Source organism: Leopardus geoffroyi, chromosome B3, assembly GCF_018350155.1.
Source record: "Leopardus geoffroyi isolate Oge1 chromosome B3, O.geoffroyi_Oge1_pat1.0, whole genome shotgun sequence".
Lineage (NCBI taxonomy): Eukaryota > Metazoa > Chordata > Mammalia > Carnivora > Felidae > Leopardus > Leopardus geoffroyi.
In genome coordinates, this window is record NC_059337.1 from 74,217,322 (window position 1) to 74,238,354 (window position 21,033).

General features: G+C 55.4%; 2 protein-coding genes across 8 annotated transcripts; both read right to left on the reverse strand.

The window, feature by feature from the left end:
• Positions 1 to 713: 713 nt before the first annotated feature.
• On the reverse strand, positions 714 to 9,202 carry AP1G2 (adaptor related protein complex 1 subunit gamma 2). 6 transcript variants are annotated; one of them, XM_045450452.1, is made up of 22 exons: positions 8,901 to 9,202; positions 8,341 to 8,545; positions 7,755 to 7,879; positions 7,472 to 7,613; positions 7,254 to 7,350; positions 7,003 to 7,079; positions 6,789 to 6,884; positions 6,309 to 6,389; positions 5,911 to 6,009; positions 5,680 to 5,735; positions 5,395 to 5,508; positions 5,058 to 5,198; positions 4,906 to 4,960; positions 4,700 to 4,822; positions 3,932 to 4,021; positions 3,717 to 3,844; positions 3,355 to 3,459; positions 2,902 to 3,022; positions 2,683 to 2,818; positions 1,417 to 1,580; positions 1,103 to 1,201; positions 714 to 1,000 (listed from the first exon to the last, which is right to left on the reverse strand). In XM_045450452.1, exons 2-22 carry the CDS (start codon positions 8,542 to 8,544, stop codon positions 899 to 901), a joined length of 2,355 nt encoding a protein of 784 aa, XP_045306408.1. In that variant the 5' UTR covers position 8,545; positions 8,901 to 9,202; the 3' UTR covers positions 714 to 898. The 6 variants fall into 6 exon arrangements, with proteins under 6 accessions (XP_045306408.1, XP_045306409.1, XP_045306410.1 ...); XM_045450453.1 differs by having other exon boundaries at positions 8,847 to 9,202; XM_045450454.1 differs by lacking the exon at positions 8,901 to 9,202 and adding an exon at positions 8,683 to 8,769.
• A 112-nt stretch (positions 9,203 to 9,314) lies between these two features.
• On the reverse strand, positions 9,315 to 20,957 carry JPH4 (junctophilin 4). Of its 2 annotated transcripts, XM_045450458.1 has the most exons (6): positions 18,827 to 20,929; positions 17,729 to 18,278; positions 16,179 to 16,950; positions 12,773 to 12,891; positions 11,916 to 12,448; positions 9,315 to 10,988 (listed from the first exon to the last, which is right to left on the reverse strand). In XM_045450458.1, exons 2-6 carry the CDS (start codon positions 18,105 to 18,107, stop codon positions 10,905 to 10,907), a joined length of 1,887 nt encoding a protein of 628 aa, XP_045306414.1. In that variant the 5' UTR covers positions 18,108 to 18,278; positions 18,827 to 20,929; the 3' UTR covers positions 9,315 to 10,904. The 2 variants fall into 2 exon arrangements, 1 of the variants encoding a protein (XP_045306414.1); XR_006704851.1 differs by lacking the exon at positions 9,315 to 10,988 and having other exon boundaries at positions 12,333 to 12,448; positions 16,135 to 16,950; positions 18,827 to 20,957.
• Positions 20,958 to 21,033: the final 76 nt, after the last annotated feature.

Here is a 21,033-nt window from a genome sequence, read left to right on the forward strand (position 1 = left end):
AAGCAGCCTCCATTGATTTCCGCTCGTGTTTATAGGATTTCCACTTAGCTGTGATCAGTAGTTAAGCACGGGAAAATCCCTTGCCACCCCCCTCCCTTGGTCGATGCCATTGATTCTGCCAGCGGCTCCTAAACCGCCTTACAGCTGAGTTAGAGATGAGGGGAGGGATTTCCCTGCCTTGGGGTGTGGGAAATAGCAGCAGGTTGGGGAAGTGGGTGAGAATCTGTCAGAAATCTAGAAGTTCTGGTTTTACTTTTCGCTCCTGCGCCCTACTCTGGCCCAGATGGTAGAGTGTCTCCTATGGAGGTTTAGGGGCAGATTTGCTCCCCATCCTGGAAGGGGTAGAAAGAAAAGTCCTCGGGGCACCTGGGTGGCGCAGTTGGTTAAGCCTCCGACTTCAGCTCAGGTCACGATCTCGCGATTCGTGAGTTCGAGCCCCGCGTCAGGTTCTGGGCTGATGGCTCAGAGCCTGGAGCCTGTTTCCGATTCTGTGTCTCCCTCTCTCTCTGCCCCTCTCCCGTTCATGCTCTGTCTCTCTCTGTCTCAAAAATAAATAAACTTAAAAAAAAAAAAAAAAAGAAAGAAAGAAAAGTCCTCAATTGTTAAAACAGGTTCCTAAAGCTCAAAGGAAGATACATACTTTAGTTTCTGGATAAGAAAACTCTTCCCTTCTATGATTCATAAACACTTTCTATCTCAAATATACCCAAATATGGCTTTTGCCCTTCAGGCTTTATTGGGCTTTCATTATTGGGAAGGCAGGCCCCCACAGTTTTTGCAGAGGCAAGCACAGGCCCAGAGCACCACCTGCTGGTAGCCAATCACCAGGCTCCAAGTGGCTGGGACCCTGGGCGTGTTCAGGACACAGGAGGATTTCAGACCGTGAGTGGAGGCTGAGTTACTGCCATGTCTCCACAGGCAAGTTGTTCACCTCAAAGATCTCCTGCACCGACTGGCCAAAGTGGTTGTAGGTGAGGCGCAGCTTTAGCCTCAAGGGGGCCTAGGAGTATGAGAGTGGAGACCAAGGTTAGCACCTGTGATTTGTCCTGTCCCTGGGCCTTATCAACAGGAAGGGGTTATGGGTGGGTGCTCTTGAGCTCACCTTGTTAGGATTGAGGATTCTGAGGAGCTGGGTCACTGGAAGGCCACCCTGAGCTGGAAGTGTGTCCCCACTAGGGGCCTGTAGCTGCAGCTGGAAACTCTGAACACAGGAGATTGGGCAGAGCACAGTAAGGCAGCTAGCTGGGCTCAGGCAACCCCTCCACACCCGAGAGTCTCAAACCCTCTTCCCATAACTTCCCAAGTGCTTGTCCCTGCATTGTCATTTCCTTCTCGTTCTTCCTCCCACCCACCCCCTCTACTTAGCCTTTTCTCCTCAAGTGCCCAGGCCACCTCAAATCCTGGTCTTCCACAAACCTTGGGCACAGCAGCCTGGCAGATGAAGTGGGTGACATCAGCTCCTGAGGTGTTGGTAGCAGTGACCATGATTAAGAGCAAAGCAGGAGTTCCAGAGGGTCGAACAAAAGACAGATTCAGCTGTAGTCCTTCCCGCTCAAACACTCTGAGATTTGGGATGGAAGCTGGAATATGGAGAGAGAAGCAGCTCAGTGTATGGGTGAAGATAACAAACTCATTCATTCATTCAACAGAAATGAAGGGCAAAGATAACAAGCTCATTCGTTCATTCAACACTGGGTGCAGGGCAGTGCTTGAGATGCTAGTGACAAAGTGGACAAGAAGATGAAACTCATAGTCCAGTGGGCAGAAAAAAACAATAAACAAGAAAACAACCAAGATAATCACAGACCAATTTGTGCTGTGAAGAAAATAAACGATGTCAGAATAACTGGGGAGAACTAACTTAAATAGGAGTGGTGGGGGAAGGCATCTGACATTGTAGCTGAGGCCTGAGAAATGAGAATGAGCCAGTCGTTTGGTGTGCTGGGCAAGAACATTCATGTAAAAGGAACACAAACTGCCAAGGGCTTCAGATGAGAGGGTCTGAGATGCTGACGGGCCAGTGGAGGGGGTAGCGGGGAAAGAAGATGAGATGCGCTGGGAGAAAGCCGGGCCCCACAGGTGAGGGTAAGAAGGCTGGAACAAAGGGAAAGCATTGAGGGGTATCTGAGAGGGAAGAGGCACAAGCTAATGAACACTTACCTATCAAGAGGGGATGTGATTTTGGCAAAGAAGGAGAACCAGCACATTTCCACCCCTCCTTTTCTTAAGTCGTCTCCCATCTCCCCCTGCTTTCTTTTTTTAAAGTTTATGTATGTATTTTGAGAGAGAGCGTGTGTGCATGCATGTGCAGGAGGGGTAGAGAGAGAGAGAATCCCAAGCAGGCTCCACTGTCAGAGCCTGACATGGGACTCCATCCTGTGAACCTCGAGATCATGACCTGAGCCGAAATCAGGAGTTGGACACTTGGGGCACCGGGTGGCTCAATCAGTTAAGCAACCAACTCTTGATTTCCACTCGGGTCATGATCTCACGGTTCATGGGATAGAGCCCTACGTGAGCCCCGCATCGGGCTCTGTGCTGACAGTGCAGAGACTGCTTGGGGATTCTGTCTCTCTCTCTCTCTCTCAAAATAAATACATAAACACTTTTAAAAAAGAGTCGGACGCTTAACTGACTGAGCCACCCAGGTGCCCCTCCCATCTCCCCTTTGCTGAGGCTTACGTGAGGGTGGAGGTGCACCGGGAAGGTCGAGGAGGTGTACTAAAGCGCCTCCTGGGGAGGGATCCAGAGGGGGTGGGGGCTGGGCATCCCCAGAAGTGCCATCCAGGAGATCTAACAGATCCAAGAGCTTGGAGGCCTAGGGGAAAGGGCAGAAGGAGCAGGGCTGGGTGTGGAAGCCCGACCAAGTCCTCATCCCCCTGTGGCTTCCAGCCTCCTCACCTGGGGCTCTGTGGACACAAGGGCTGTTTCCGAAAGCTGGGCTTCTTTGCTTTCCTTTGCTTTCCCATCAACCTGAGACCCGCCTCTGTCCACAAGAGGCATCTTTTCCAGGATGGCGGCCCTGAGAGAATGGAATACAGGTGTGTCCCTCTGAGTGGACCCTGGGCTTTTCATAACAAGCATGGGGGAGGGAAGGGTGAGACCATGCAGAACCCTGGGCACATGGTGGGTCAGAGTGCCTTTCTGATTTCCTAAGAGGGCACACGGTTGCCAGTTTTCAGATAAGCAAGGAGGGTTGGAAGCCAACTTAGCTTCAGTGAACTACAGGCAGGAGGCTCTGACTGTGAAGGAGTAAGGACGCAGGTGAGGATGAGACCCTTGTGCCCAGAGAGGGGCACTGGGGAGAGGACAGGTGAGGAGGGGGCAGGGGTGTGGGTCCTACGCCAATCGCACCTCATGTGGTCATACTTCTGGAAGAGCGTGTTGTACTCCACAGCCCGCTGCTGCAGCTCCACGTCCAGGCAGCTCCCGTAGATGGACACCACCTGGCGGATGCGGCTGGGCCACAGGGTGGTGTGTGAGTGGGGATGCAACCTGCCCCGCCCTTCAACTCCAGGATATGGCAGGGAAGGGAAAGGCCCCACGGAGCAGGGGGATGCCCACAATACTTGGCTCAAAAAGAAGAACCTAAGGATTGGGGGAACTGGGATGTGTGTATGGAGAGAAACTCAGAAGCCGGTGGGCACAGTGAAGGGACATCTGTCCCTGGAGACACCAAGAAGAAGGTCTCTGGAGGGGCTGGGACCCTTTCTTACTTGCTGTCTCCACGGAGCCGGGTGCTGAGCTTCATGAGGGCTGTCAGGGCATATCCTCGGGTGGCTGGCTGGGACATGTGGGACTGCAGCACCTTTTCCAGCAGTGCCAACACCTCCTCTTCCTCCACCTTCAGCAGGGACAAAGGTAGTAGCCCTGGGGCATCTTGCCTCTCCTGCTGAGTCCCTCCTGGGTGTACTCCCAATGGAGGTCTTACCTGAAGGGGCTCTGTTTCCTCACAGCTCCCTTCCAGCAGGAGGTCCCCGTATTCTCCAATGCACCAGGCTGCCACTTGCACCAGTGGTTGCTGCATGGGATAAGAAACATGGTAGGCCAGGTTCTGGGTCCCCTCCTCAGCTTCCAACACCTGTGACCTCCCTTTATGCAGCACAGAGGTAATGGGGTTTGGAGGGGTGGGGAAAGGGAAAAGTCTTGCCCTGGAACAGTTATGTAAGTTTGTTTCCCCGCTGGCTCTGTCCTGGCTCTTGGACCACTTCTGCCCTCTGGTGGCCACGCATGAGAACTACATGGCTTCATCAAAAGGGGCTCAAGCAAGAGGGTCCTTCCCTCGAAGGGGTACCATGGTTTCTGCCCATTCTATTTGGATAATATGGAGAAATGACTACAGATAGTGGCTGGCTTCTGTTAATCCACTCGGAATTCAAGATAATAAAGCCTGATACATGAAGAAAGAACTCTATCTCATTTGACACTCAAGACTGCTCTGGGAGGTAGACAGCTGAGTACACTGAGCATAAGGAGACTTAAATAAGTCATCTGTAGTTACACAGCCAGTAGATACCAGAGCCAGTTCAAAAGTCTAGGTGCTCTAACTAAAAACAGGGCTGTGTCCTTGAGTGTCTCTGCGAAGTAGGTAGCTGTGACTTCCAGGGAGAAACAGTTAGGACTCCGGTGGAGGGAATAGGTGGCCCAGGAAGGGCTAAGAGGGTTGGGCGGCCCTGGGTCTGGGTGGTGGGAACAGTACTTGGGAGATGTCCTCTGCCAGGGCGCTGTACAGGCGGCGCACAGAATAGGCATGTAGCTCCTGGGCCTCCCCAATCAGCTGGGTCAGGTTGGCCACTGCATCATCCCGTACATAGATGCCTGCCTGGAAGAGGTGAATGGGGCCAAGTCAGGGTGGTGAGCCCTGCCCACTCCCTCCCAGCTCTCTTAGTCCAGTCCCTGCCTCACCGTTGTCAGCACGCGCAGGATGGTATCTATGTGCCACCGCTTGGTTGGGGCAAACCTAGGGGACACATGGCTCTTCAGCCCTGGTGCTGACCCTCCCCAGATTCTACCATCTTTGCTCCTGGTCTTTGCCTACTGGGCACCTGTCACCTCACCTCTCTGCTGCCAGCAGGATGCCTGAGGCACAGTCGGCCCGTAGATCTGGGGGGCAGGATTCCAGAAAGCTCTGCAGCTCTTGTGTCATAGCTCGCACGTTGGAGCTATTCACCAGAGCCAGGCTCAGTTCCAGGGCCCGCCTACCAAGAGAAAGAGGTCTGTCTATACGGAGTAGCCAGGTCACCCCAAGACATATCTCAGGCCCTCCCTTCTCCAGGCACTGGAGCGGCACCTGTCTCCTTAATCCCCCTACTTCAGCTGTCTGGTCCCATCCAGGTCTTGGCTACCAGGTGCTGGGCCCTCTGCCCCATCTTCTCTTTCGTCTGTCCCACTCACCGGCTGAGGGAGGCATCAGGTTCCCGCAGACATTCGACCACAGTGGGCCGGTGCCGCTGCACAGCGCTGTGATCAGACTGTACCATACGCAGCAATGACGTCAGGGCTACATACCTGGCCAGAGTGGGAGAGGCCCTATCACACCATGGCCATCAGCCCCCTCCCTGCCCCATCCTGCCCTGAGTATTGGAATAAGAGGTAGGTGAATCAGGAGGCCCTGGAAGAAGCAGGGGCGAGGGCCAGGTGCTCAGTGGCACAGCCCAGCCAGACACCTGGGACTATCACCTAATGTTCTTGTCATTGTTGAGCAGGAAGCGGCCAAGAATGTTGACGGCTAGAACCTATGGGAGGCAAAGGTTGAGGACAGTCAGGGAAGGAGCAACCGTCCTTGTTAAGGAGTGGGGAACTTCATGGCACAGGATGATGGGTGGGGAGGAGAAACCGGTGAATAGGACCCATCTGCCTGGCTGGGGCTGGTGAGTGGGGCCCCAGTGGGAGAGGCATATGGGAGGATACCCGAAGGCCAGGTGCAGAGCGGATGTCCATGATGGTCAGCACTGTCTCAAACAGGACTGCACTGCCCGCATTTCGGCTGGTATCTGTGTTAGTGGCCACCTGAGTGGGTGGGAGAGAAGGTGCAACTAGAAGGGGCTCTGTCCTCTCCTCAGGTCTCTGGAGGGTATCCACCGTGTCATCCCTCCATCATCTAACGAAGTTCCCTGAGCCCCCACGATGTGTCAGGGACTACCACACTGAGACAGACTGTGTCCCTGTCCTCATGGAGATCCCAGTCTAGAGGGAAATGGAGATGTGACTATACGGCCACCACAGAATGGGTGGTCACGTGAGGGATGCCTGGGGCTGGTGGGATCTCAGAGCAACACACCTAACCGGTGCCCCACTCCAGCCCCAACCTGAGCCAGCAAGTCATTCATGGTCTCACTGCTCTCTTCGTGGTTCCGGCCCAGAATCCGAAGGAGACGAAGTATCCGGACCTGAAGTTGGGTTAAAGGTTGAAAGGTGGAGGGGTTCAGAGGGTGAGAAGTTGGGCTAAGAAAAATCCAACGCTGAAGAAAGTATCATGAGGGGTCTGGCTGGTTTCCTAGAGCTTCCCTGCCCCTGCGTCCTTTGGGTCCTGGGAGATCAGACGTGTGTGAGGCTCAGGGATTTGGAGACAGGCTTTTTTGTTGTCATTGTTACCAAACTGGATTTTCTGACCTTTAGGTATCCCCGTTCCAGCACTGGTCTCGGGATGACCTGTGCAATCCTGTGTCTGCCATCTTCCTGCCTAAGATACTGACTGACCCAAAGCGTTCTCTGGGAGGTGACCGATAGCCGTGGGCTTACTGCTAAGCTCTCTGTTCCAGGGATACAGCAGGAAAGGATCAGCCCACCTGCAGGAAGGGGTCGCTGACTCCAGATATACTGTGTTCTGTGGAATATCCCGTTGTCACCAGAGTCCGGAGGATCTTCACCAGTTGGGGCACCACCTGGAGGGAGGGCACAGCCTTACTGGGCATTCTTCCTCAGCCTTTCAACCTTCAGCCCCATTCCAACCCCATTGCCCCTCTTTTCCTGGACCAGGGCCTGCCCCTTTCACCAGCCCACCTTTCGAAAATGCTTGAGGGCTGCAGGGCTTCGTTCACAGAGCTCCGTGATCAGCGTGATGGTGCCCAGCAGGATGCCTGGTGTGGGGGTAGGGAGTGAATGGTGGGCCAGGGGCACAGGAGAGCCTACTGCGCGTGTGTGTTTGTGTGCACATGCTACCCCTTCTCCTATGGGCTGGTGTTCCTGTCCCATTTTTCACTTCTGTCCATAGCCAGAGGTAAGGCAGGGGACAGGGAGCCCTGTGGCCTTACCATGGTGGCGTTCATGAAGCAGTTGGGCACAGGGTGGGAGGAAGATGTTGGAGAGCTCAGGGACCTTCCGGATCATGTGCACTGCAGTCAGAACAGCCTGCAGAGATCAGGGGGCTCAGAAGAGGGCAGGGATCTGCCAGGATGGACCTCCCACCTTTAACACATGGCCAACAGGACAGTTTCTGGTGGGGCAAGGGCCTGCAGTCCTGCCATCTCACCTTCTTGCGCACATAGGAGCTAGGCTGCAGGAGCAGTTTCTCCACCTCAGTGGCCAGGTCCCGGCACATTTCAGCAGAGCCCATAGTGCTCAGAGTGCACAGGGCCAGGCCTTGTACTGCCTGAATCCCCTGGCTCAGGTCACTGCAGAGTTGGGGAGGGTGGTCAGTCAAGCTCTGAGAAATCTACCCTGCCCAGTACCTACATTAGGCAGCCCCCTGGGATTTCCCAGTTCCCCACTCTTCCCATCTCCCTGATTCCAAGTGGTTCCCAGAACCCTCTCACTTCTTGATGCTGTTGGTAATGAGCAGGTGGGCATCCTGCCTCTCATCCAGTAGAAGCATGGCCCCCAGGTAGCCCACCCTCTTGTCTGTGAATCTGGGGGAGGCAATCAGTTTCAGGCACTCCATCTACAGGGAAGGAGGCAGAACAGGAAGGGGCAGGGGTGAAACTGGGAGGCACTAACATCCCTTTTCTATCTTCTTTACCACCAGATTAACTTATGGTAGCACCATTTCCCATCACCCTCCCTTCAACAAGAGGAAAGGCTTAGGAAATTCAGAGTTCGTGGGTAGTTTCGAGGAACCAGGAGTCAAGGAGGATGGGAGAAGAAAGGAGGTGACTTGAATGGGGCTGACCAGAGAATGAAGTGTTCAGTCCAGCTTATGACCCATAGGGGTTGTAATAAGGACGGCGGTCAGCAGTGCATGCTGTGAGGGAGGGCTCAGAATCTTTGTAGAATTAAAAAAACATAAAACAAAAAAACAAAAAACCCCACAACAACCAGGGCACAACTAGGTGAGGGTGTCCAAGACCCTGCTCTATTAGTCTTCCTCATCAAACTCAGAAGGGAGGAGGGCCTGCCCAATACCTGTCCAAAGTGGGCGGGGTAGCCCAACATGTGGACGTAGAGCAGTTTGGCCAGCTGGCGGTGCCTGTGCAGAGGGTCCCCATCGCGGAAGGAGGCGCGGATGTGGGCGCACTCCTTTTGGATCACCTCCCGCTCCTGTGCCTGGGTCTTGGCCCCACGTATCTCCTCGATTAGATCTTGAAGCTTCAGTGAAGTTACCACCATCCTGAAGGGGCAGAGCCCGGAAATGGAGAGGGCTTTAAACCCCTCGGGCCGAATACCTGGCCTTCTAGTCCAGGCTTGCCCTGTGCCATCCTGAGGGACCGGGCCCCGAAGCTACCCTAAAACCGAACCCATATTTACCTTTGCCCACGTGGGTCTCCACATCCCACCCCTTCCACACTGCGGGAGGAGATTCCACACCACGCATGCGTGCCCGCCCCACCTCTGCTCCCGTTCGTACTGAGCATGCGCCAGAGCCCCGCCTATTCCCCCCCCCCCGCCCCCAACCCAGCCTCCAGCCCCACCTGGTTTCCCATCCCTAGCTCGGCCATTCATTTCCTTTCAGGGCCTCGAGCTACCTCTTTCGTGGTATTCTTCCCCAGGGTCACACCTCAGGCGGCCTCAGCTTCACACCAGGGCGCCAGCCCTAAAGACAGCCTCACCTGCCTGGTCTCAACTCCGCTCCTTTCCCCCCAACGCTTCCGGGTACAGGGCCCGACAGGGGTTGGTCCTTCGACTGGTCCTTCCCTCTTCCCGCCCTCTTCACAGGACCCCGCCCCTCCCGGGCAGCCCCACTGAGCCGTCTAGAGTATAGAGTACTCTGACCTCAGGCCTCAGGCTTTGGAGTGGGGGGAAGGAGCTCTTCTGGCAGCAAGACTGCATGGTAGGCCTGGGGTTCCCCAAGAGGGCTCTTTGTACATTCTCATCACCCAGAGAGCCTCAGAGAGCTTGGATTTGAAGCCATCGCACCCCAAAGGAGATGACAGTCCCCCCCCTTTTTTGAACTTTTTTATTAATATATTTTTTGTTAAATTTCTTTGTATTTTTTTCCTGCAAGACTTGGTGTTGGCGGCACTGTTGTAGTTTAACTTCAATCCCAAATTCCATGAAATAGAAATCAGAAGTAAAGGTTTAGAGGGGAGGGAGGGAGGCAGGCCAAGGAGTAAACAGAGTTTGACTAGAAAAAAAGAAGAGGGTATGTATGGTGGGCATTCCCAGGCAAGGCCATTCCTTGAGGGAGGGGGTTGGCAGGCAGCTTGCGTCTGCCTCATGCAGGGGAGGGAGGAAAGATCCCCTGGGGACCCTACAGAGGGGTCCCCCTCTTCCTAGGGCTTCCTGCCCCCAGGGGAAAGCTATTAACAGGGATCAGCCACAATCTCAAACAGGGCTCTCCACCCACCTCTCACCCTGGTTTGACTGCCACCTCTGCCCTGCCTGGAAAGTGTGTGAGAGATTGGCTTCCTTTGATCCCTCTTTCTGTTGTTTTCCCATTTCACAAGATCCTGATGTGATGGGGGGAAGGGATATAACCCATTTAGACTACTAAACTTGTCACAGCTTCTGCTGCTCTGTGAGTTCCTCTTATCTAGAGTGGTTGTGTTCCCCAAAATGCCTCCCTGCAACCCGCACACCACAACTGCCAGAGTTGGGGAGTGGGGTCCTAGCTCAAGTGCCTCTAACCCTCGGCAATAGAAATGTCTTCTTCAGGCCCCTTAGAAGTCTAATCAAAGGCCACAAGTGAGTCCAGACCAACCAAATAAATTTTAGGTGGGGAGAAGAGGGTGGGAGAGGTCAGTGGGTAGACATGACTGCGTTAGACATTTTCTTTCCTTTACACATTGCTCTTGACAAGGCATGCCACCCTAGGGGGGTTGGACGAGAGGCTGGCTGTTGAGGAAAGGAAGAGGGAGATCCTAGGGAGTCATTCTACTTTTCATCTCCCCTATCTCCTTCAGGGAAGGATGGAGTTAGGCAAGAACCTAGTTCAGTGCTTGGAGGTGAGATCGGATCCTCCAAGGTCAGAGATGGAGGCCATACCTCCTCTAGCTCTTCCACTAGGCCTCAGAGGGACACCAGGCCCCTTGGGTCAGGGAGCCACAGCAGCTCAGCCAGTGCCTTGCCCAGTATACAGTCATCCCTTCTCCATTTTCTTCTTCCTTTCCACTCAGCTTCCAGGAGACCCCTCAGGATACCAAACCCCCACCCTCACCGAAGTTCAGGTCTAAAGAAAAGGCGGGGAGGACATGGGGCAATGGTCTGACTTAGATTTGTGTGTCTCAGAGAAGAGAGCAACTCTGAGCGAGAAAAGCCCTTCATATGTAAACAATCTAGAGAGAGAGGTGGGGCAGGGTGGGGAGGAGAGTGAGGAAGACAGACAGATCCAGAATAAATGAGAGAATCTGAAAGGACAGCTGGAAAGAAAAAGCAAAAGACAAAAACAAAGGGGGAACAGAAAAGAATGGGAAGGGAGAAGAGAAAGAAAGAGAGGAGAAAAAAACAACCAGGAGGAGGAAAAGAGAAAAAGGCAGGTCAAAGAAGTGAAGAGGCAGCAACCGAAGCCAGAACTAGGCTGGGCAGGAGCCTCAGGTGAGGAGCTGGGAGAACAGGAACGCCAGGCTGAGGTCCAGGAGGGCCACGGCTCCCACCACCAGGGGGTTGGCAGCTCCCTAGAGAGATAAGGGGAAGGAAATGCAGTCTCAGTCCCTAAGGACCGTGTCCAGCGACAGGTCCCAACTTCCTGCCCTGGCAAGTGGCAAAGCTGAAGGGTCCCAGGCACCTCTCCTCAGAGGTCAGAGCAGGGGCGTGTCCAACCTTTGTTTTAGATTGCAGAAACACCTCTCTTCTCCCAGGCAGGGCCCCGCCTTCTCTCAGGCTCCCTCAAGTCGGGAACAGCCCTTCCTCCCTCCTCCCTCCACTCCCCTCCCACTAGCAGCATGTCACGTGGCCCAGGCAGAAGGTGCCTGGCCTTAGTAGCAGACGCTGGCAGCAGCAGCCAGTACTGCAGTAAAGCAGAGAGGGATGAAGGGGTGAGGATGTAGTTGCTAGGAAACAGGAGAGGCCTGGCATCCAATCAGAGTAGAGGGTTCTGGGGAAACTCCACCCCTCCCAGTTTTCTGCCTCCTTTCCCATTTCCCTTCTTCCCAGGAGAGGGAGGGAGACTCAGGGTAGGGAGGGAACAAGCTTTTCCTTTTTTATTTCTGGGCACCAAAGAGAGAAACTGTGGAGGTGGGGTGGGGGTGGAGTAGGAAACGAGGAGCTGGAAATGATATGGAAGGAGAACAGGGAAAGATGTTTTGGCTCTACCATTACTTATTGGTAACCTTCGGCAAATTACTTTAAGTGCTCTGGGCCTCAGTTTCCCCATCTGTCAAACGAGGGAGCTGGAGATGAAGGTTTCTAAGGTTGCTTGCAGTTCACAAGTTCCCTTTTTTTTTTTTTTTTTTAAGGTGGGATATGGTCCAAGACTGGGCAGGCAGAAAGGAATCTGAGTCCAAATCGGAGCCCCTAAAGGGATCAGAGAGATGTCTGGAAAGGATGAGAGGCAAGGTTTGAGGAGAAAAGGGGCCACAAAGCGGGGATGGAGGGCATCTCACCGGCTGGACGGGCCTCTCTGTTGCAGCAGGCTCCTCAAACTCTTCCATCAGGCACCCGGCTTCAGGACCCCTTGAGAATGGGCCCCTCAGGACTGGCGTGGCCATGGGCTCAGGCTCCAAGCGCCCTGGGGTTCTCAGCTGGGGCAAGGGCTCTTCGTCTTCCCCTTCCTCCTCTCGAAGACTTCCAGAGCTGTCACTGCAGCCTCCGAGGAGTGGGGAACCGTCTCTGGGCCCTGGCCCTTGCATCCCAGCCTCATCCTCAGCCTCATAGCCAGCTAGTTCCTCTGCCTGCTCACCTGGCCCCCCCCACTCCTCAGGCCAAGCTTTGGGGCTGGAGAAGGGACCCCGGTCCCCTCCAGGAGGCAGTGGGCTCCGGCGGGCAGGGGGTCGCCAGGGTTGGCGGGAGGAGGCAGGACTGCTGGGCAGTTCAGGGGAGCCCTCTGAGGGGGTCAGTCCATTCTCGTATACCCCAGGGCTGTCCTCATCCAAGGGTTCTGTGTCGGAACCTTCTGAGTCTTGCCGGGGTCTGCGGCCTGCAGCAGGGATAGCTGAGAATCAGAGGGGCCTAACTGGCCTTGGGAAGCAAGAGCTATAGCTTTATCCCTCTCTCTGGGCACCTCCCAGGACTTTGCATCCCCAGGCTTACAGCCTCTCATAGCCAGACCCCAAGCCCCTAGTCCTTATTACTAAATTTCATAAGTTCCCGGTTGCACTCTCCAAACAACTGGGTCTGGCCCCCCTCTTCATCCCCTTGGACCCTCATACCTTGGCTTTTTCATCCCCAGTCCTCTGTAGGGACTTCCTTCCCTTTCCCCACACCTGAGCCCCTCCAGCTCCCCAGGCTGCCCACGCCTCACCTGGGGCCTCTAACATGGGTTGCAGGTCCTGGGCTATCAGTTTGGCCATTCGAGCTGCCTCCACAGCCTTCTCAGCGACGCTGCTGGCTGCCACTGCCTTTAGAAGGGCATCTGCCGCCCTGTCGGGTTCCAGGGGCAGGGACTTAGCAGACCTGCTCCGATGCTCCAGCCCCCTGGCCCATGTCCCTGCCACATCATGTCCTCTGGATTTGAGCTCACCTCTGGAATCCTCACTCTTGTTCACACACTGCTGGCTGCTCCCTTCCCTGGCCTGGCAGGGCAGCTGGCTTCTGGTTTCCTCTCCTAGACCTGGGCTGTGACTGCTCTCATCACACTTTCTTGCTCCTTTCATACCTGCCACCATCATGTCCTGTAGTAACACCTTCCTTCTTCCAGCAACAGGGGCCAGGCCCTCCCTGGCTGCCCTCAACTCTGTTATCCCAGCCCCATCCTGCTCCCTTCCCAGGGACAGAGGAGACCTCATGCTCTTAGCACATCTCTCTGTAGTTGCACCTGCTTGGTACTTCCCAGCAGCTTTCCCTGCACTACCCCTTGTTCTGGGCCATCTGCTCCCTGTGCTAGGAGCCTTTGCCTCCTTTCCCCTTACTGCTACTAACCCTGCCTCTTCATTGCAGACTTCCTAACATGAGAATTTCACAGGTTGCTTTTCTTCAGCCTCTTCTGTTATCACACTGTTCTTGCCTCTTGGTCATTGCCTCTGTCTCCCTGCACCATCACCTCCTTTCTGACTTCTGGAACTGGGATAAGCATGGGTCTCCCCTTTCTGTTTTTCCTACTTCTTCTCCCAGCTACCATGCATGCTTTCTCACTATGGTGTTTACATCTTCTGAGGAAGCTCTTAGTTTCCTTCCCTTTCACATGTCTCTCCCATTGTGCCCTGCTCTGTGGGTACAGGCCACCATGAAGCATGATCAGTCCTTTCCCCATGGTTGTTTCCCAGTTCTCCCTCTGATGTCAGATGCTTCCTCAATTTACCTTCCCTTTCAACTTCTGCTGTTAATCACAGATGCCCTGTGATCATTAAATTAGTTCTGTAATCCTGACTGAAGGTGGGGCACAAAGGAACAGAGATAAAGGTAATCAGATATACTTGGGCTTAAATGGATCAAGACCCCTCTGGCCCCAGGCTTGTTTCATCTGGCTTAGGAAGGCAGACTGGGTATGGGGGTAGGGAGAAGTGTGGTGGTGTTCCTTGTAGTCTTAAGTCTATCCCCTCTTGACATACCTCAGGAGATATGGTCAGCCTCCTCCCCTCAAATCTGCTGGGTTAAGGACTTTTAGAGCCTGTTTGGAGGGACCTCAGATAACCATGTTCTTCTGTCTTTGCACTGTTAGACTCTATATGGCTAGTCCCTTCCTGAAAGTAAGCTGGTCTCAGGGTTTAGGGCAGGGGATGATGATCACAGTCTTGGGTTGCATGGAATTCTATCGGCGGCCAAAAAACTGCAACACTGACAACTCGAGCCTGTTTCTGAGTTTGGAGGGTGTCGATGAGCAAGTCCTAGGCAGCAGAATCAGTCATCAGGCTACCTGGCAGAGGCACCTGCTGCTGAGGCTCTGCTGTTTCCATGGTAGCTGGCAACCAATCAGGTTTGCCAGGCCTGTTGCTGGGGAGAATAACCAGCCTCCGCCCACTGACTGATTTCTCAGCTCCTGGGATCAGTTTTTCCTGCCCATGCCTGTTCCTCATCTAGGCTAAAGTGCTCCCTGGTGCCCTGCCCTCCCCCTTCCCTGGCTTAAGGCTCTGGACTCTAACCACCCAGACACTGAGATGTATCTACAGATAGACATCTCTGGCTCAGGCATCTACTTTGGAAATGACACGTTCCTACACATAACTTGATCACCCATTATACAAACTCACTGAAGCGTATTTGGACATATCTCGACCTCTGATCCTCTGAAACAGTCTCAAATTTAAACAAAATCCTTCAACTGTACACTCCCCTTTAAAGAAAATCCAACATATGAAAATCTACATGTATGAGTTATATAAATTAGGGGCCTGTGAATCGCATTACAAATGGGTTTTTGGCTTTCTTTAGATCTGTGCTATCGAATCCAGCATTTATTTATTTATTTATTATTTATTTTTTTTTTTTAATTTTTTTTTTCAACGTTTATTTATTTTTGGGACAGAGAGAGACAGAGTATGAACGGGGGAGGGGCAGAGAGAGAGGGAGACACAGAATCGGAAACAGGCTCCAGGCTCTGAGCCATCAGCCCAGAGCCCGACGCGGGGCTCGAACTCACGGACCGCGAGATTGTGACCTGGCTGAAGTCGGACGCCCAACCGACTGCGCCACCCAGGCGCCCCTCGAATCCAGCATTTAAAATGTAGCTAGTCTGATTTGAAATTATGTGCTATACATATAAAATATATATACTAGATTTCAAAGGCTTAGTAAAAAAAGTAATGTAAAATCCCTCATTAGTAATTTTATGTTGATTATATGTTGAAATCATCAAAATTTGGCTATACTGGTTTAAATAAAAATGTACTATTTAGGGGGCACCTGGCTGGCTCACTCCGCAGAATGTGCGATTCTTGATCTCAGGGTCATTTGGGTTCAAGCCCCGTGTTGGGCCTAAGACTTACTTAAAAAAAAAAAAAAGTACTATTTAAATTCAATTTACCTGTTTCTTTTTATCTTTTCACATGGCTACTAGAAGACTTAAAATTATATATTTGGCTTACATTATATTCCTACTGCACAGTGCTGCTTTAGATAATAAGGTCCTCTATATGCATGGAAATGTAATCTGAATTACAGAAAGAAAATTTCATTTACAGGCAAGCCTCCTCCCCTCAAACCTTTATCAGTTGGGTAAAGGAAGGCAGAGGAGGCAAAGCTGACAGGAACTATCTTTTCATGTGGATAGATCAGCTGTACAAACTAGATCTCCTCAAGGCCCAAGGCTGGAATTCTATCAGTCTGTTGGGCACTCTAGGAGGTGGCTAGGAATGCACACTCCGTCTCCCTGCCCCAGGCTGCTGCCCCCAGCTGCAAGAGGAAGACTAGGGACATGTCTGACTTCCAAGAGGTTTCTGAGCCTGTATAAGCCAGCGCTCATTGCTACTCCCACACACAACAATGACACACATCCCCACAAAAGACACTAAGACACACTTATAGTCTAACACGGCTTCCCTCAAATACCCAGCCACCCACAGTTAACACCCACATCCACCTGTAGCCTCAGATATAAACACTCCCGGTACCCAGGGCTACAACTGCTTGGCCCTAGGCCTGTTCTTCCCCACCAAGCCCTAGGCCTTTGGTCATGGCCCTCCTTTAGGCACTAACTACCCATCCCCCACCCAATTGTCCCCAGGGTACCTTCTCCACTTAGCCCAGCTTTGGCCTCTGCAGCGGATGCCCACCTGGCAGCAGCGATCTCCTGACGCTGGCGGGCAGCGCTCACGGCTCGACGGGCGCCTTCGACAGCCCTGTCCACCTTCTCCTTGACTTTGCCCCGCCGAAGGGCCAGAGGCAGGAGGCTGCGCACGCGCCCCCCGTGCACCAGCCGGTTGCGCTTGTACTTGCCCTCCTCGCGGGAGCCGTCCGGGCGGGTGGTTCGTCCGTAGCCGTGCCGCCGGTTGCCCAGCCACTCGCCCTCGTAGCGCAGCCCGTTGGAGCGCTGGCTCACACCATAGCCGCTGCGCCGGTCGGCGCGCCATTCGCCCGCATACACCTCAGTGGCAGAGCCCTCGATGAGGGCGGGCGGAGCTGGGGCCGGGGGCCCGCTGGCTTCGGAGCCCGGGGGTCCTGTGCTGCCCACCTCACTGCTCACCTCGCTGCGCAGGGAGCCCCGCTTGCTGCCCAAGGAGCTGCGGCGCCCGCCAGCCCGGAGCCCGCTGAGCAGCAGCGAGCGGCGGAAGAACCCGCCGGCCGCGGGAGTGCGCTTGCGGGTGGACGCGCCTTCAGCGTCCCCCGGCCCGGCCAGCACGAAGCCGCCCCGGGAGCCTGAGGCCGGGCTGCCTCCCTCGTCGCCCGGCAGGGGCAGGGGTGGGGGCGGTGTCGGGGGGTCGCTGTGGCCGGAGTCCAGGGAGGTGCGGCGGGGCGAGCGCAGCAGCGCCGCCTGATGGTAGGGCACACTCTGGCGCACCCCGTAGCCGTGGCGCTTCCCGGCCTGCCACTGGCCCTGGTAGGTGCCTGTGGGCGGGGTAGGACGGGGAGAAAGGGTCAGGACCCGCTGCTTCCTGCACCTTAGGCCCCAAGCGTCCCCGAAGGCCCAAGAGTAGGGAGGGAGTGGTGGGGACAGTTAGCGTGGAGGTCGGGGATAAGCACTAGGAGCTGGGACAGGCCAGGTTGGGTCAGAAGGTGTGGGAGAACACGGTGAAGACCGACAGGTAGGAGATCTGTGGATTTGGGGCATGCAGGTAGACAAGGGAAAGGGGTAGGGACGAGCAGGCTGGGGTGTATGAAGGACAGATAGTCCAGAGGGTGTGAGGGACAGGCTGACGGGGTGTTTTAGATAGTCATGTGACAGGCAGACAGGACTATGAGGAGCAAGCTGACTGAGGAAATGTGAGGGGACAGGCGGAGCAGAGGTGTTATGGACAGGCAGGTGGAGAGGGGAGGTGTGGGACAGGCAGCAGGGGTGGAAGGGGCAAGCAGATGGAGGGTGTGAGAGTCAGGTAGATGGGGGGGGGGTGCGGTGTGAGGGACAGGCAGACAGGGAAGAGGTGAGGGCAGGCAGACTGCAGACTGGGTAGAGGGAGAAGCAGGCAGGGGCCAGACAAATGAGAGAGACGTGTGCGATGGGAGGAGAGGGCAACAAGATGGGAGCACGGGGCGCATATGAATGGGGAAGGCATACAGGAGGACAGCGGGGCACGGGTGCAGATGGTGGGGAAGGCGTACGCGGGACAGGCCGACGGGAAGGCGCACGCGGACGAGCAGACAGACAGTAGTGGGCCGGGCCCCGCACCTCCGTCGGAGTAGGTCTCGGTGCCGTAGCCGTCCTGGAAGCCGTCCTTCCAGAGCCCGGCGTAGCGCAGGCCCGACACGCTCTCCCACACGCCGCTGCGCCCCTTCAGCCCGCCCAGCCACTCGCCGCGGTACGTCCAGCGGCTCTTGCGCTCCACGCCCAGCCCTTCGCGCTTGCCCTGCTGCCAGTGGCCCTGGTAGCTGTGTCCGCCGGGCCCCGTGAAGACGCCCAGTGACTCGAAGCCGTGCGCCCAGCAGCCGCTGTACTCGCCCTGGGCGCCGGGCCCCGTGCACACGCCGTAGCCATGTGCCCGCCCCGCCTCCCAGCCCCCCACGTAGCAGCCCCCGTCGTCAAAGTCGAACTTGCCCCCGGGGGACATGCATGTAGTTGGCGCGGCCTCAGCCCCCCGGCGGCTCAGCGCATCCTGGGGCTGGAGAGCCGGCTGGGGGCCTGCGAGCGGGGCGAGGCCTGGGGGCGGGGGCAGTTAGACCGGGGCCGGGCGGGGGGGCCCCAGCGCTGGCTGGCAGGGCCGGACCCTCATCCTGAGTGGCTGCGGAGAAAGAGGGGGGAAGTGGCGAGCGAGGCCCCTCCTCTTTGCCCGCCGCTCCCTGGCCCAGAGGCTCTGGGGCATCAGCACCGCCCCCCAACCCCCCACCCTTCGGCAGCATCTTCCAGCAGCTCTTAAGCTTTGGGGGCATGGGGGCTCCCCCACCCCTCCCTCCTATTGAGAGCCCCTCTCAGGACTTGGGGCCCCAACCCCAAGCAGGAGTCCCGTTTCTCCAGCCTGGAACCCCAAAGTGTCGGGTGTGGATGGCAGTTGCTGGGGCGGGCGGGGGGGGGGGGGGTCCTGAGAGGGGGTTGGGCAGAGTCGTAGGCCGTCCGCTCCTCTGGCTGCTGTCAGGACCCTTCTGCCCCGATTCTCTGGCTTCCCAGGCAAGGGATGGAGGATGAAAATGTGGGGGGGGGGGGGGGGGGAGATCGGACCAAGGTGGGCAGTGGGTTTGGTGGGGGGAAAGATGGGGATGGAGGAGGCTCCGCAGGGAAAAGACGAGGGTGGGGATGGGCAGACAGGCGGAAGGGAGGGGGCAGGTTACTCACCATGTGGGCTGGGGCTCAGGCTGCCTCCCAGGCACAGCATCCATGGCAGGATACCTCCACTCCCACCTCGTCCCGGCAAGTCAAAGCCCCCTCCCCTTCCGGAGAGACTGCTCCTACCCAGAGAGCGAAGGTGGGGGAGCCGCAAGAGAGAGTCCCCTCTCTCCCCAGCTGGAGGAGCAGGCGATGGGGGTGGGGGGCGAGGTAGTGGCAGGGGTGGGGGGGGGATGAGAATAGTGGAGGGGAAAAATTTTGCCTTGGATGGAGATAGGGGAGAGGAGCTGGGAACTGGATGGGAAAGGAGAGGGGGCTATCAAAAGGAGGTGTTTTTTATTATTTTTTTCCCTTCTTATGGTTGGGAAAGGAAAAAAAAAAATCAAAATTCCGATTCCATCCCAGCACAAATCAATGTTTGCTCCATCCCAGCATCACGGGGGAGGCTGGGCCAGGCAGATTTAAAGGGGCAGGGAGAAGAGAGAAGAGGAGAGGGTGGGGAGAGAAGGAGAGGAAGAAGACACAGTGGCGATGTTAGCAGTGTGTGGGGGGGACCCAGGCAGGAAAGGATGGGTGCCGGCTAAATCTGAGGTGAAAGTAGAGGCAGGTAGAGAGGAGAATGAGGGGCACAGAGACCCCCCCTAGGGTGGAAAGAAACCCAGGGATGCCGGCGGGGAGTGGGGTGAGACCGAGGGTTGGGGGAGAGGGGGAGGGGAGCACAGCGAGAGGGAGGAGACTGAGCTGAAGATGGGGAGGCTGGGGGAGGCTGAAGGCAGGCGGGGGAGGAGAGATACAGGCGAGGCTGGGAGAGGGCGAGAGGAATACAAAGAAAGGTGCAGGGGTGAGAGCTAAGGAGGGGGAGATGCTGTGGGGGAGGGAGGGGGGACCCATTCTGGGACTGCTGAGGGTTGGCAAGGAGGAGAGAAGCAGGGGAGGAGGAGGAGGGAGAAAGAAATAGATAGGGAGAGTGCGAGTGAATAAGGGTTGTAAGGGAGAGCGAGAAAGCTCTGCACAGGGAAGGCCTGGCATGGGCATAGAAATCCAGGCAGCTAGAGCCCAAGCAGAGACAGGAGGGCCGGAAGTGGTGTTCGTGGGGCTCTAGGGAGAAGGATGCACCTGCCAGCCGCTTGGACTGAAGCCAGGAAGCCTTTGGGCATGGATGCCTGTGTCCACCAAACCCACTGTCCTCCAGAAGTAACTGCTGCAGGGGGCCAGAAAGCTCCCCTGCTTCCACTTTCTGGGGAAGCCTGAGATGGGGCCCTGCAGGAAGCCTGGCTTCACCAGTGCTTTTCCAGATCTCACCATCTTCCACCTCTGCTGACTACTTCTCCCTGGGTTGTCTCTCCGAAGGGGGAAGGGTGGTATGAGGGGTGTATTGTTTTTGAATGGTGAACAAGGGTTCGTCCTTGGTAGTGCCATGAAGACTCTGGGGCTTTGGAGCCTTTTGTAAACCTAGGGGCTAAGACACATAGACATGTTTGGGTGGGCCCTTATTGTGGTAAGCCCCCTTTGGTCGACCACCACTCCAACCACTCACTAGAGGGGCAGCACATCCTGGGCCTTCCTTTTTACAGACTGAAAAAGGCACATGCTGTCTTACTGCCCCTCAGCTTACTGATGCATCTATCCTGCACCTAAGCATTTAGGAGGGAAGATACTGTCCAATTACACACAATGGGGTAAATAGTCAGATATACCCAACTGCTTTTATTTTCATACAAAGTCAGGCCCATCCATTTTACAAAGAGAACTGAGGCCCAGAGGGGAAAGTCATTCACTGGAGGTTACACAGCTGAGGTGGCAGAGCTAGGATTAGAACGCTAGACTTCAGACCTCTGAGCCCTATAATTCTTCCCAGGATTCCATGTACTTGGGAACCTCCCTCAGACTCAGGAGCTCCGTTTTGAGTACTTTAGTAAAATAAAGAACATGAGGTTTGGGATAAACAGGAATTACCCTTGCAACGTATTTTCCCAAAGATGGATACAAAGTTGGAGAAATGTGTATATTTTAAGGGCAGGGATCGCATCTTCTAAGTGCTTTGCACAGAACAGGGCAGCTGTGAGTCTACTTGGGCCAAGACTACCAAGTCTACTTGGTAGAGAGGACTTTCCTCCCTCCCTCCCTGCCTCCCTCTCTTCTTTCCTTCCTCCCTCCCTCCCTTCCTTCCTCCCTCCCTTCCTTCCTTCCTCCCTCCCTCCCTTCCTGCCTCCCTC